This window comes from Varroa jacobsoni, unplaced genomic scaffold (genome assembly GCF_002532875.2).
Source record: "Varroa jacobsoni isolate VJ856 unplaced genomic scaffold, vjacob_1.0 scaffold_1247, whole genome shotgun sequence".
NCBI lineage: Eukaryota > Metazoa > Arthropoda > Arachnida > Mesostigmata > Varroidae > Varroa > Varroa jacobsoni.
In genome coordinates this window covers 220,400-233,059 of record NW_019214149.1, presented here as the reverse complement: position 1 = coordinate 233,059, position 12,660 = coordinate 220,400, and the positions used below count along the sequence as shown (strand labels likewise).

Sequence of the window (12,660 nt, the reverse complement as noted above, 5' to 3'; positions counted from 1 at the left end):
GTAACTTGGCTCGGTGGTCAGCACCGTTAAGTCCATGCAGTGAAAAGTACAGATACGTATTCTTGGGGGGCGTCTACCGATGTTTTGAAACTTATATTACTTATGAAATAACAAGTGGTTTATTCAGAAGTAGAAAAACAACTATACTTACTGATTTTCCCTAGCTTCAGATAATGTGAGGTTCAGTGGATTACGAATGTGTCTAAGTTTTGTAACATGTAATATGTCTGTTGTGAAACTCACATATTGTTCGAACTTGATAGTATTTTTGAATCCTGCTATTTTATATGTTACTCATGTAAATGACGAATTTTAGAAACATGGTTTCAGATGAGTTTTCAAGGGCTTCGTCTAAGATGCTTCATAAACACAACGTTAAAAAAATAGTTAACTGTAATTAGTCCAAGTTATTTTACGTCAGCCAAATGTTCCACAACCGTATATGTAGTCAAAGCTTAGCTTTTTGACAGACGAAACAGTTAGAAACATCGTTTGCATAAAAATTGACAGAAATTTTCGGATCTATCTATCCTATTCCTGTTATTCTAAAGCAATATCATTCTGCGAACCCTCTTTTTTTAAAGGTGCAACTCGTTTTGGTCCGAGACTGATGGATCACGAAGTGAACCACTGGCCAGTGTTATCTAGAGGAATGAACTATCTAGTAATATCAGAGGAATGAACTTTATTTTAGTGTTATCTAGTCACTTTGGTTAAAAAACTATGCTAGGCATCTATTTTATTATATTTTTGAGTAACGTTGGCGCTAAGGGTGTCATTTGCCGACCGGATCGAATCACACTATGATAAATATAGCATTAGGAATACTTAGACCTAATTTCTAGAGCTTCACTTCAACCTCAGCTTTATCACCAGTGAATGCTTTATAAGCATGGAGCAGTCATTTTTCCGGGTTAGTTTTGTTAGAAGAGCCAATACGTTGGTGCAGTGTGTCAATATAGAATTTCAATAATCTAATGAAATCATTGTGCATGATAAGTTAGCATATGGCCTTAACAGTAATCTTAACAGTAAAATGAATGATACTTTTTAAAAATATTTTCAACTACATTTCTTTTTACAGTTGAAGTACTTTGATTTTAGTCCATTACATATATATATATATATATATATATATATATGTAATGGACTGTATGTATGTATGTATATGTATATATAAACGCTTTTATCAGACTGTTGTAGCATACACCATTTACTATAGACTGGATTTATAAGCTCCATGTTCATAGTGGCATAAAATCCAATGCTAGTCGGTGACACAACAACTACGTTACGTAATGAAAATATTAATATAATATAATATATTAATAAATAAAATATTAATATAATATAAATAATAATATAAAAAAGTTTAGGTACTCTGTTTATCTATTGGATTTCTCTAAACCTTGCTATACTAAGCATTTTCTTACTATAAACTCATCACCAAATAAGTAAAAGTTCAAACAGTTCATACTCACCTTGTTCTTAGGCACCATATTTGCCCCTCTTTCGGCTGGATTACATTCAGTTTCTGTAGAAAATTGACAGAGCCCGTTTTCCGCTTTGTTCCTATCAATTTCCTATTTTACTGTTCAGTGTCAACCATAATAGTTGTGTTTTATTTCCGTAATGAACTAGTAAAGAACGCTCCTTTGGCAACCACTCACAAGGCCGCACATACATGGCCAAATACAGACACAATAATAGGAAAATAACAGCGATGTCATCTTCATCAAAACGTGTTCACTCGAAATGCACTTGTACATCTAAGTGCGCTCCGTATAATAATACCTATCTTCATTGAGTGTTCGATTGTCTCTTGCGTGGCATCTGCTATTCTATACTAGTAGCCTACACTATTTTGAACGCACATTTCCCGAAACATCCTCTCCAAACAGCAATACACACGATGGTCAAAGCAGGAATTTTGAAAAAAAATACCCCTTTCAACTGGATGAATATTTTTCTCATGCTACCGCTGTTCGTGCAGCCCGTCGAAAAAATGTACGTTCGAGAGATTTCAGTGCTGTCAACAAACAGTGGCTGTTGATGTGGCTGGGAAAGAGAGGAGCGCGAGTGGGTTAGCCGGAATCTTGTTTTCATGTGCGAAAGCAGTGACTATTTGACAGAGTGCAGTGCGCTGGCGATGTGACTTTATCTGTAGATTCGTTACGAAGGAAAAATAACAGACGTATTCTAGAAAAGTTCTTCTAAAGTTAGCATATATATTGATGCCAGTGTCACTTAGAGCGGAAAAATCACGAAGTTGTTGTTAAACGTTGTTTTTTAATAAGTTTGATCGAGTTCAGTCTTGCGCATAGTAATCGGTCTGTGTTCCGAACGCGAGCAGCGCTTTGAAAGAAAGTAAATTTATAAACGGAGATGGGAATGGTGTATTATTATAGAAGTACCACGGTGAACTGATTGTTTTTTTAGTACTGTTGAGATTGGGTAAGTTTAAGAACAACCAGACACATATAAGGAAACCGTTTTAAAAAAACAATCAGCTGCCATAAGCTGTCGGAAAGAAATATAGACCAAGAGAGGTGGAAGCTATATTTTTGTTGTAAATGTATAGTATGTTTGTTTTCTTTGCTTTTTATTAACTTTGTTTGCGGAATATTGTCGGATCTTAGGGTATGTGCAATAAGACTCGCTGCAACGTTTTCGCTAGCTGTCAGAATGGTACATTGTAATTAGTGTCAGCGTTTTCTTTTGAAACCTTTAGTAAGTTTTTTAACATACAAACGCATTTTTTCTTTTAACATATTAAATTATGAATTTTTTAGGGTTTAATTAACGTCAAGCACATTAACGATGTTTTTCGAATTCAACAAGTTTCTGGCTACCGGAACCGCGAAGGATTTTCTCTTGATATCCTCCAAGGGGTCCAGCAGCCATAATTTTGTCATTTCGCATCTTCTGGTAAACGCTGCTCGAAACCGTAAAAAGGTAAGCTAAGTCAGATAAACTGGAAACTTTTCGCTTTTTAAAAATGTTAGGACATATAAAGGAAAATGAGTTGTTTACATCACACCTTTTTTTTACAACTCTGCTTTTGCAAACCTTGGTAGATAATAAAATCGTTTTTGAAAGTCCATCTTGAATAAACTAAAGGCCTTACCATTGAACGCCAGTCCAAAGTTCCATGCGTGATGAATGCAGAATTATCTTTGACCGAGTCATGTATATTTACCCAAAATTCTTTATAATTTTCTGAGCGGGGCAGTACTAACATGATTTAAAAACACTTAATGGGGTGGTTTAGGTTCGAAACCAGCGCTATACATTTTTCGTTTTATGTTGGAAGGGTTCAGTCATTGGATGCACTACCTATGATTAGTACAAGACGTAAAACTCGAACCATTTATTTAAATCCAGTTTTGATAGCCCTACTTAGAAATCGCATCATACAAGGTTGTGCGTCTTAACAGAAACAATTGAATACATTTTAGGTTCAGCTGATATGCAGCGGAGAGAGCTTTCAATTCTACTTGGTTGTATGCAAACGTGCCGGGGTGTGTCTTCAAGATATGCAATCGTCAGGCAATTTGCGTGCCACTTGCCTCGTCTCGGCTTGGAAAGACCAAATCTCAGCTGGACACTTCCCAACAGTACCAGACATCATCACAAACGATGTTAATTCAGATGAAGATCTCCTGATAATCGATGACTTGGGACCCTTAATAGACTTTGCGACATTATCGGAAGTTATACGAATGATGCACTCGTTGAAATCATTAGTGCCGGGCATGCTTGCTGTGGGGATGCGGGCAGACGATAGCGGATCAGAGCATGTGATGAAGCTTGTTCGAACAATGTGCTCCATGTGGGTGGAAGCGCACCCTTTAAGCACAGGTTATTCGAAAGAGGTCCATGGCGTACTTGAGATGGTGTCGTTCAAACCGGATCAAGGTGGCACCACGCACAAGACGATGCATTATAGAGCAACGGAAAGAGGTACCAAACTTCTTGTAATAGGGGGACATGTCGCAGCAGTTATTTAGTAAAGCATACATTTAACTACAAACAAAAAGCAAGTTGACGTAGCTTTATTTTAGGTACGTATTCTTTGCATATTTTTTTTGCATAATGTTAACCAGGCGTGAAAAAACTCCGCGTTAGTATCACAGTAGTAACGCATGTGTTCATTGAACTTATGAACACGTGAAATGGTCTAGGCTTGAAATCGGACGTAGACTTATTTCGATTCGGATTCGGAGCGGCCATTTGTAGCAATGCTTAACCAAACGTCAAGACAAACGCGTTTTGTTTATAGATATATCAAACAAGAGCTAGAAAAAATTGACAAAAAGAAGCATATTTAAATGAAAAAAAATGTAACATTTTTTTTTTAATTTTGTACATCTATTTATTATATAAATGTTTTTATAATATCGAGCCTTTTCGCATTTTGTCGTCTAGGGTGACTCTGGAGACAGAGCGTCATTGATGGAGACTTTTTGAGCATTTTTTACGACTTTCGTGGCGTCCAGTTTTTTTACAGGTTTTCGCGCGGTATTAATTTCGTTCTGCGATGTATCAGAGCCTCCTGTAATGAAAAACTTTGATATTACAAAATTGCGTAATCAACGTGTATGCGGTTTATGAAAAATACAAAAAATGTTTTCAATTTGGAGAGGAAAATATTTGCTGCCTATCGAATCGTATATATATAAATATGAGCTTCAGTGATTAGTGTTATTACGTTTATTTCTATGTTTAAATATTTGTTGTTTTTTTGCTGTTTTGGAGCTTTGTATTTTTAGAAGAGGTTTTAACCTGCTATCAGTCCAGAAGTTTGTTCTGCTTGATTTTTTGTATATATGCGTACTTGACCGACGATTGCTATATTTGCCAATACTTCTGGATACACGACTACTATTAAAAAGTTATTTACGTATTTGAGAAGCAATATTTCAGAGGGGTTTAGTGAGTGGCTAACTCCTGGAACTATAAACGGAATAGAGGTGAACGGACGTTACATTTAGTAAGCGTCACTGTCAAAAACTACGTCTTTAGTATATTGTAAGCCTTTCGTTAAAAAGTCTGTGTGCGTTTTTAATTGCAGTGTTGGAGATAACTCTTAGGAAAAAGTCGTCTGAGTTGAATTTCATAGCATCTATGTCTCTCTCCCCATCTCTCTCTAAATACATATATATATATAAACACATGGGGTACCTCATTTATTTGAACACTTTTCTTGACTTTACCGGACATTCCTAAAGCAAAATGTGTGCGTTCTTTTGACAATCACCCACAATAAAGTTACAGAACCAGCAGCAGAAATTTAGGTAGCAGCTACGGCATTAGCAATGCCGGCTTCGAAAAATAGACTCTTCAGGATCAACGCACGTACCTCTGCTTGACAACATCTACCGGTTGTGCAATCAGCGTTCATCAGATTCCTATTATTTGATATGTCTATTCGTTGCTAAGTCACCGTCAGCTTCGTTCGACCCTTCAACACCAGCAATATCACTAATAGCGTTAAGCAACTAAATTGAATGACACCAGTTGTGGTGACACAACACAATTGTTGATAATACTGTTGCTACCCAACCTATACTTTCAAGCTTAATATATGCCTGAAAATCATCCAGATATTATTCTGATGGGCGGTTCGTCACGGCTACACTATACTATAGAGCCACAACCCATCGCGAAATATATCAGCTCAATACCGACGCCCCATAAACGCAGCGCCAACACAGTCATAGCCTTCCGATCTAACTTTGGCCAAATATTTGACCTTGATGCACGTAGTCAGTTACGTGAAGTACGTCAATTCAAGAAATGGTTATGGGACAGCGGGAAATCTAATAAAAATCCTAAAACTCCACATAGCATCATGTATACCATATACAAGACAACGCACACAGTAGCGGTGATTTCTAATTCAAGCTAGTTCTAGGGCACATCTGTGAGCAATCGAAATCGATAGTAGAATGAAATTTGACGGTCGAATAGTTTTTGTACAAATCCGCTCATAAATATCGGACCTCGCATCCAGTTGTTTGCCGGACATCGTAATCATGTAAAGTTTACGATGGTGATTTCTGCCCTAATAAATGTCCCGCACCATTAGTAATTAAGCAATATATGTAAATATACTACTTTATACTTTGACTTACACGAAGCTGACCTTGAAGAGATCGCCATTTGATCTATTTCAAGTAATCATCTGCTATCGCTATTATTGTCGTGAGGTGCGGTGTATTAGAATAAATGAAATCAGTAGGAAAAGGGCTATGTATTAGCACAAAAACATAGTGTCTCCTACCTACAGATTTCCCTGAACTGCGTAAAGAACTGAGAATGAAATACGGCATTTCTTGAGAAACATTTGGTCGCCCATTAGAGCATAGTAGACTGCATATGATGATGTCTTGATGAAGCTCACCAGACCTCCACTGTATATTTTGAAGATCAGAATCTACACTTCGATTCGTACCTCGAAAAACCTCGGGAATATTGTTTCTAGGCTTTTGCTATAATCTCAACAGGTTTGATTCACAAATATCAATAACATGTTCATAGTAAAATGATTACCAAAAGCGCGTCCTAGTCTATGAAACGTTATGTTTCTGTATGTATGAAATCTGCGTTTTTGTTGAGCAGAAACCTGATTTTGATTTTAAGAGCTATTGCCATTTGCAATGCTATTGGCATCAAGCGAGTCCGCATCCGAAACTGATTGGTTTCCAATCGGAAAGCTGATGCTAGCACTATGAACACCCGAAGAATTTGTCGATCAGTTTGGATAGTTAGACGATGACATGCCGAAGGCTGACATATCAAATTGTTGAACTGTGAATGGCCGAGAAAATCTTATCAGTGTGTATACCGATTTGTCGCAAAATTACATGATTATTACAATACAGTAAACTACTTTGCTAGCGGCAGGCGACTCAGGATTTTAAGGTCTTCGTTAAAAATCCGGGGATACTCATAAAGCTCGATGAAGTTCGGTACCAACGGTTTTTGTATAAAGTTATAATGACTTTGTATTAAAGTAAAAGCGAATACGCACAAAAGCATTCCTGGAGCGTTCCCGCACGTAGCATAGGTTCTCAGTCCTAACCCTCAATACGCACACCTAAGAGGTATGAGGTATGTGCTTGGGAACTTTAGGAACAAAATGTTAAATCTCCAAACGACTTCTGAGAACAGCGTTAGGTTAATATGGATGCATATTTATGTGGGCTAATGAAATTTATAAGCAAGTTCTGGACACTGTTTCTTTTCAATTTAACCAAAGTAAGTAAGCGACATAAGTGACAAGGAATTTGAAGAACATTATTAAGTTTAGCGATAACTCTAGAGGAAATAATCGTACGTGTTAGTGAGGCGTTGTAAACAGCCGTCGGCTTTGTTGAATCTAGTACATTAATAAATACGTACGGTCAGTAAATGCTTCTCTGCGCAGGTTAAGTATTTTTATGAAACGAACACTTAATTTATAAAAAGTTTTCGTTTACCGAATGTGATACGGCGTTACGAACGCCCTATCTGTTTAAGTAGTTAGTGTGACTTCACTGCGTGTTATTATGATCATTGTACATGTCCCCTTCCCACAGATTTTCTGCACTGATTTCATTTATGTTATTTTCGAAAATGGTTCAGACGTTTTCTGGTGTAAATCGACTATTCCCGCTTTTTGCTACTTTTATTGTACAAAACTCTTACTTTTTGAAATAAATACTTTCAATAAATCGCAGATAACTCAAATTACGAACGAATAACGCTTATGCGAACATGTGAATCGAATATATCGAATATGTATATATATGTATAGGAAATCGTAAATACGACATAGAGAATTCATAGAGTAATCAATAGATCTTTAATAAAATACTTACCTCTGTCACCAGCCATGTTAGTTGCATTATTAGTTTTCGTCGTGTTCTCTTTGTACCATTCAGGTTCATGTTTTCTTATGAAGTCCATTATTTGTTTACCGTAAACGCCTACCAGCACTGAAAGCGCTACCACAGCGGTAACAGTCAATACGCCGCAAACAAGCACTGCATAGATCACTTTAGAGGAAGCTGAAATTAACAACACAAATGAATAAACGGTGCAAGATTTTTGTCAAACAGTGCTGCTGTTAAGCACTGCTTCACATGGTTAGCTCCCAGAATAAGCACACTTATGCTTCATATAGAACCTAAACTACTTAAAGTACCTAAGTTTAGTGATAAATATGATACCATTGCACGATACTGAGGGCAGAAAATCAAGAGCACGGCCTCAGTATAACCAGTTTTGAGATGCGTTTTGATACCTGAAGGTAACAACCTAGGTTAGGCTTTTTTATAGAAACAAAATGTATGCAGAGCCAAATTTATCTAAGGTGAAAGTCTCAAATGCAACGCAATAATTTTGTGACGATTTTGATTGATGCTTATACTCAACCTACATTACTTCAAACCACAGGCAACTGTAAATCAATGATAAAGCGCCTATATTTTTTGTTTGGAATATGTACATTAGAAGTATGGTACCAAGTTATTTTCTTGATTTCTTTTAAGATCGCTGCACGAAGGTTGTACATGGCCGGATATATATCACAAAGGCAAACTGAAAACGCACTATAACATTAATAGTATAGCTTGTATACTTATTTTTCATGGAATCCGCCTAATGTAGAATCTTACTATCTTACGTGCAATATATTAATGGTACTCCTATTAAGCTGGAACGAATTTTAGTAGACTCACCCATAGTGTCCTGCCGCAAATTGAGACTATTTGACTGATGTCTCTGCGATGATCTGGGCAATACATAGCTACCACAAGCTCCGCAAGGTATCATGCCTGCGATTTCAATGTTCCGGCGGCCTGTTGGTCAGGAAACGTGCTGCCTGCGAAGTCGTGAATCACTGGGCACAGTCCCCCCATGTCATTACTGGAACAATCTGAAGCATGCGCATTTCGCTCCCCGTAGGGTGCTTGCTATGGCAGGCATCACGGGCACCGCCTACTCAACTGCTGGAATTACTGAGTGCCAAGGTTCCTGGATTTTGGGTAGGATGCATCATGTGCGAGTCGAATTTTCTGAGCCGTTTTTAGCTGCTTTTGTAAATGGTTTCTCCTTTACGCTGTGCAAAATAGAGGATGGTCGAATTTTGGTAAATATAAATGAAAATTCTGCTATTGTGAGGAATAAAAATGCGGTTATAGCCGTTCATGGTTCTTTGTTTCTCTGATAAAATAAACGCAGTTTTTAGAGTAAAGTTTGCAGGAAGTTTACCACTGCAGGTGATATCATTTAAAGGAGATTACAAAAACTAAAAGTCTTCAGGCTGCTGCAATCATCATCAGTGTCTTATGTCATATGTATTTGAAATACCATACAGATGATCCTACTAAAACTTGGCCTCCAAAGAGAATAGGACTCATATGACTTACTGCTATGCGGAACGCATCAGTTTGCGAATAATACAATTCGTATCAATTATCAACAAATTTCTAGTTAATAAAGAAAGAAAATTCTCATTGATTGCTCGTAAAATTTACACATTTTGCTGCACTCCCTTGTTAAGGAGTCAGGGAAGTTGTGCCTGAGTAGTTTAATGATATCAATGACAAGCATGCCAGAATTACTCTCCGATACACCACTCTTGTGACGAAAGGATCAACTGCTAGCAGAGTAAGCGGTTACGTATCTGCAGGTAACCGCTTCAATACCAGTTGACCTTCGCGCAGTCTACCGGGTAGACCTATGTAAATTGTTCGATCGGTTGAACGCTTGGTAGGGACATGCCGCAATCTGGCATCGACATTTCCAACGCACCAACCTGGTGTTGACACTATCTCAGTTTGAGGCTATCTCTGTCGTAACAACCAATGCAAGCGCAGTCAGTCGTAGAATTTACGGGAGATACGTACTAGCTGAGTGTCTATGAAATGGGCCAAAAGAAATATATACGATAAATAGATTCGATCTACTTGGCATCATAACAAAATACTTGTAACTGGATTTCCTGTTTCACCTTCTCACAACTGTACAAGTTGCTGATCTTACAAACCGTTATTATGAGTTAACAATTGGTAACCTTCGAAGCAAATGTACACCGTAGATCCTAAAGTCGTGGCGCGAAATCAAATCGTAAACAATAGCTCCGTTTGAAGTATGTGCATGTGATTTCGACATCGATGCAGTACATCTGTCGTACTTTTTAAATAATTAGTATATAATTTATGCTATATAAATGCTGTTTGTATGTGTCACATACTTTCTTTGTGTTATTAAGTAAAAGTCCTATGAACTTGGGAATCAATACGACCAAACAGGGAGCTGTAATAAGTTAATATTAGTATATATGAAGAACCAACGTGTGATCTATACAACATTTATTTGGTATTGAAAAATAGGAATAATAGAACCTAATCAGGGGATCAAATTGTTATTATCCAATACCGCCCCGGTTTTAGGGGTACATCATGTACGTAATTCTTGTCAGGGTTATTCTATTATTCGGTATTTAGCTACAACGTATACCCGTTTTGTTGATTGCGTCTAGAGTAGACAAAAACACCTCAAATCCTTTCCAGCATGACGAAAACGTTTTGATAATTAAATACCAAGCGCATTATAACATTAAAGTACTTTTATTGCCACTCTTCTCTCGGTAAATGCTTTCAGTTCCAACGCCCAATAAATAAGCCCCGTTTTGCGATACATAAGCAATAAATACCGCGCCAATGACCCAAAATGATGTGTACATTTGCTGACTAGCTTCGTTTGATGGTTATTATAATCCTATGACATGACAACTGTACAACTGATGATTCAGCATGCTACTTGACTAATTAACATAAACCCACTCGTAAATCTTAAATTGCTGGTAAAATTCACATGTGAGCTTCTGAAAAATGTCTTGAATCAGCATCGAATAACAAATATACGTTTGTAAAACGCAAGTGACCGTTGAGGCAGCGAAAACGATCACAGTCATTGGAACAGAAGAATATGTGTCCCCGATCTAAGAACCTAAGGTTTTAAGGACGATACGTTGGAGGATCAAAATTAATCTTGTAAGCATTGAATGACTGATTGCTAGCAGATCATGAAATCTATTGCGATTTGGGTGCAAAGTTTTAGTTATTGTCTTTATTACGATTCCTTGGTGGTGGGTGTAGAAGTAAAGGCGTGTCTTCAGGCATCTTCTCGTGGCACTGTGCGCAGCAAACTGGGGGTGTTAACTTGCGAGATTTTTCCAATGACGCGTAGCTAGGCGGTGGCGTGCCTGGAGTCGGCGTCCGATCTAGAAGACCCTGCTCACCAGGAATCTGATACAGAGCTTGGACATACTGTCTGGAAGGCGTATAGGGTCGCACGGTTGGGCCACGTTCAATCGAAGATGCCGGAATCACAGCGCCACTGTTTAGGTCGGCATTGCTTTGTGACTGAATGCAACGCACAATTCGTGACCGGATATCAGTGCGATTATGATGAGGAATACTTAGCAAAGTGCTATAGGCCTTAATGATAAAGCCCGTAACAAGCAGCATTATAATCGGGATTAGAATGAATAGAAGTGCGTAAAAGAATACTCGGGGTCTACATACGCTCCTAACGATGAATGTGCTTCTACCGGCGTCCGGCTCTCGGGGGATGTCGAGCACTATACGGCCTTCTGTTCCAAAACCGATATGATATAGACAGTGCTTAACTCTGTTACAGACAATGTCATTATCGTCGACCGAAAATCTGATTCTGGTCAAACTCACCCGAAGTGTAACTGAGATATCTTGGTCGCTCGAGTCATTCACGATTAGGATGTAGTAATGATCATCTTCTAGGACATTCACCTCGGTCATACTCCGGCCTTGACGTGCCGTTATAAACCGGGTTCGCACAGCCCAACGAAGATACTTGTACCGTCTCTGACCTATCGGAAGGATATCGTCCTCTTCTTCACTACTGGTTTCATTATGAGTAACGTAGTCGTCAAGCTCTTTAAGGCATCGGCCCATTTCCTCCTTACCCTTAACAACGTTCACTGTTCCATTGGCCATAGAAAGTTGAGATGCGCGATCTGACACAGCTGACACCGACACTGAGGAACCTGACAACAGGAAGTATCTTAGATATTGATGTTTTCTGGGTCCAATATGCAACTTCACGAGTACGTTATCAATTTCGATCCGAGTTTTCGTGTGGTTCTGCTGTTCGTGATCATTAATAAACCGGTACACGTTGAATTTGTGCGTAGAGACGAGCTCTTGCCCCTGACACCATAGTCCGGACACACTGTCGAGAAGACGCATGTCCGTCGAGGACACTTCCAGCTTCGTTTCCGGTGCTTTGACCATAACGAAACACGTACAGATCAGACAGATTACCACGGTAGTAGCGATCAGCCACATCCGTACACAAAATGATGTCGCTCGAGACTCCTCCATTTTGAATGCTCAACGCGGTTCAAGTTGGCTTCCGTCAACGGAACGGTAGTAGTCCGCGCTTTACGTTACGGACGACTTGCTGTGGCTGCCGCAAACCGACGACCGGTCACTTTCTTTCTTTGATGTTTTACTTACGGTGAAAACTTCCGCGCGTGCTTTTTTTTGTTATCGAGAAAAAGAAGGACATGAATGCATTTGGTACAGCGTCTCTACCCGTACAGATGCATTGGCTTTTTGTCGTTGA

The 12,660-nt window shown here is 38.6% G+C and overlaps 3 protein-coding genes across 5 annotated transcripts in view; 1 reads left to right on the top strand and 2 right to left on the bottom strand.

Moving 5' to 3' along the window:
• The window catches only part of LOC111267999 (protein AKTIP homolog), a 12,086-nt gene extending 10,084 nt beyond the window's left edge, over window positions 1-2,002 (bottom strand). For both annotated transcript variants that reach the window (XM_022846653.2, XM_022846654.2), the window contains exon 1: window positions 1,482-2,002. In XM_022846653.2, coding sequence (XP_022702388.1) covers window positions 1,482-1,499 — 18 coding nt within the window. In that variant the 5' untranslated portion in view covers window positions 1,500-2,002. The remainder of the gene's footprint in view (window positions 1-1,481) is intronic.
• Window positions 2,003-2,099: 97 nt separating this feature from the next.
• Window positions 2,100-4,642, top strand: LOC111268000 (uncharacterized). Its single transcript, XM_022846655.2, has 3 exons — window positions 2,100-2,454; window positions 2,793-2,955; window positions 3,459-4,642. Exons 2-3 carry the CDS (start codon window positions 2,821-2,823, stop codon window positions 4,008-4,010), a joined length of 687 nt encoding a protein of 228 aa, XP_022702390.2. The 5' UTR covers window positions 2,100-2,454; window positions 2,793-2,820; the 3' UTR covers window positions 4,011-4,642.
• LOC111267998 (uncharacterized) lies at window positions 4,350-12,636 on the bottom strand. Of its 2 annotated transcripts, XR_002684948.1 has the most exons (4): window positions 11,742-12,636; window positions 8,727-9,106; window positions 7,866-8,054; window positions 4,350-4,555 (listed from the first exon to the last, which is right to left on the bottom strand). XR_002684948.1 is itself a non-coding variant. In XM_022846652.2 (1 exon), the coding sequence occupies exon 1, from the start codon at window positions 12,414-12,416 to the stop codon at window positions 11,109-11,111; it is 1,308 nt and encodes a 435-aa protein (XP_022702387.1). In that variant the 5' UTR covers window positions 12,417-12,636; the 3' UTR covers window positions 10,601-11,108. The 2 variants fall into 2 exon arrangements, 1 of the variants encoding a protein (XP_022702387.1); XM_022846652.2 differs by lacking the exons at window positions 4,350-4,555; window positions 7,866-8,054; window positions 8,727-9,106 and having other exon boundaries at window positions 10,601-12,636.
• Window positions 12,637-12,660: the final 24 nt, after the last annotated feature.

What these genes read in the sequence shown, in the direction of transcription:
- LOC111268000 (XM_022846655.2), top strand. Translation starts at nt 2,821, where the DNA reads ATGTTTTTCGAATTCAACAAGTTTCTGGCTACCGGAACCGCGAAGGAT. An exon ending in CTGCTCGAAACCGTAAAAAG is followed by an intron (nt 2,956 to 3,458) that starts GTAAGCTAAGTC and finishes AATACATTTTAG; the next exon opens with GTTCAGCTGATATGCAGCGG.
- LOC111267998 (XM_022846652.2), bottom strand. Translation starts at nt 12,416, where the DNA reads ATGGAGGAGTCTCGAGCGACATCATTTTGTGTACGGATGTGGCTGATC.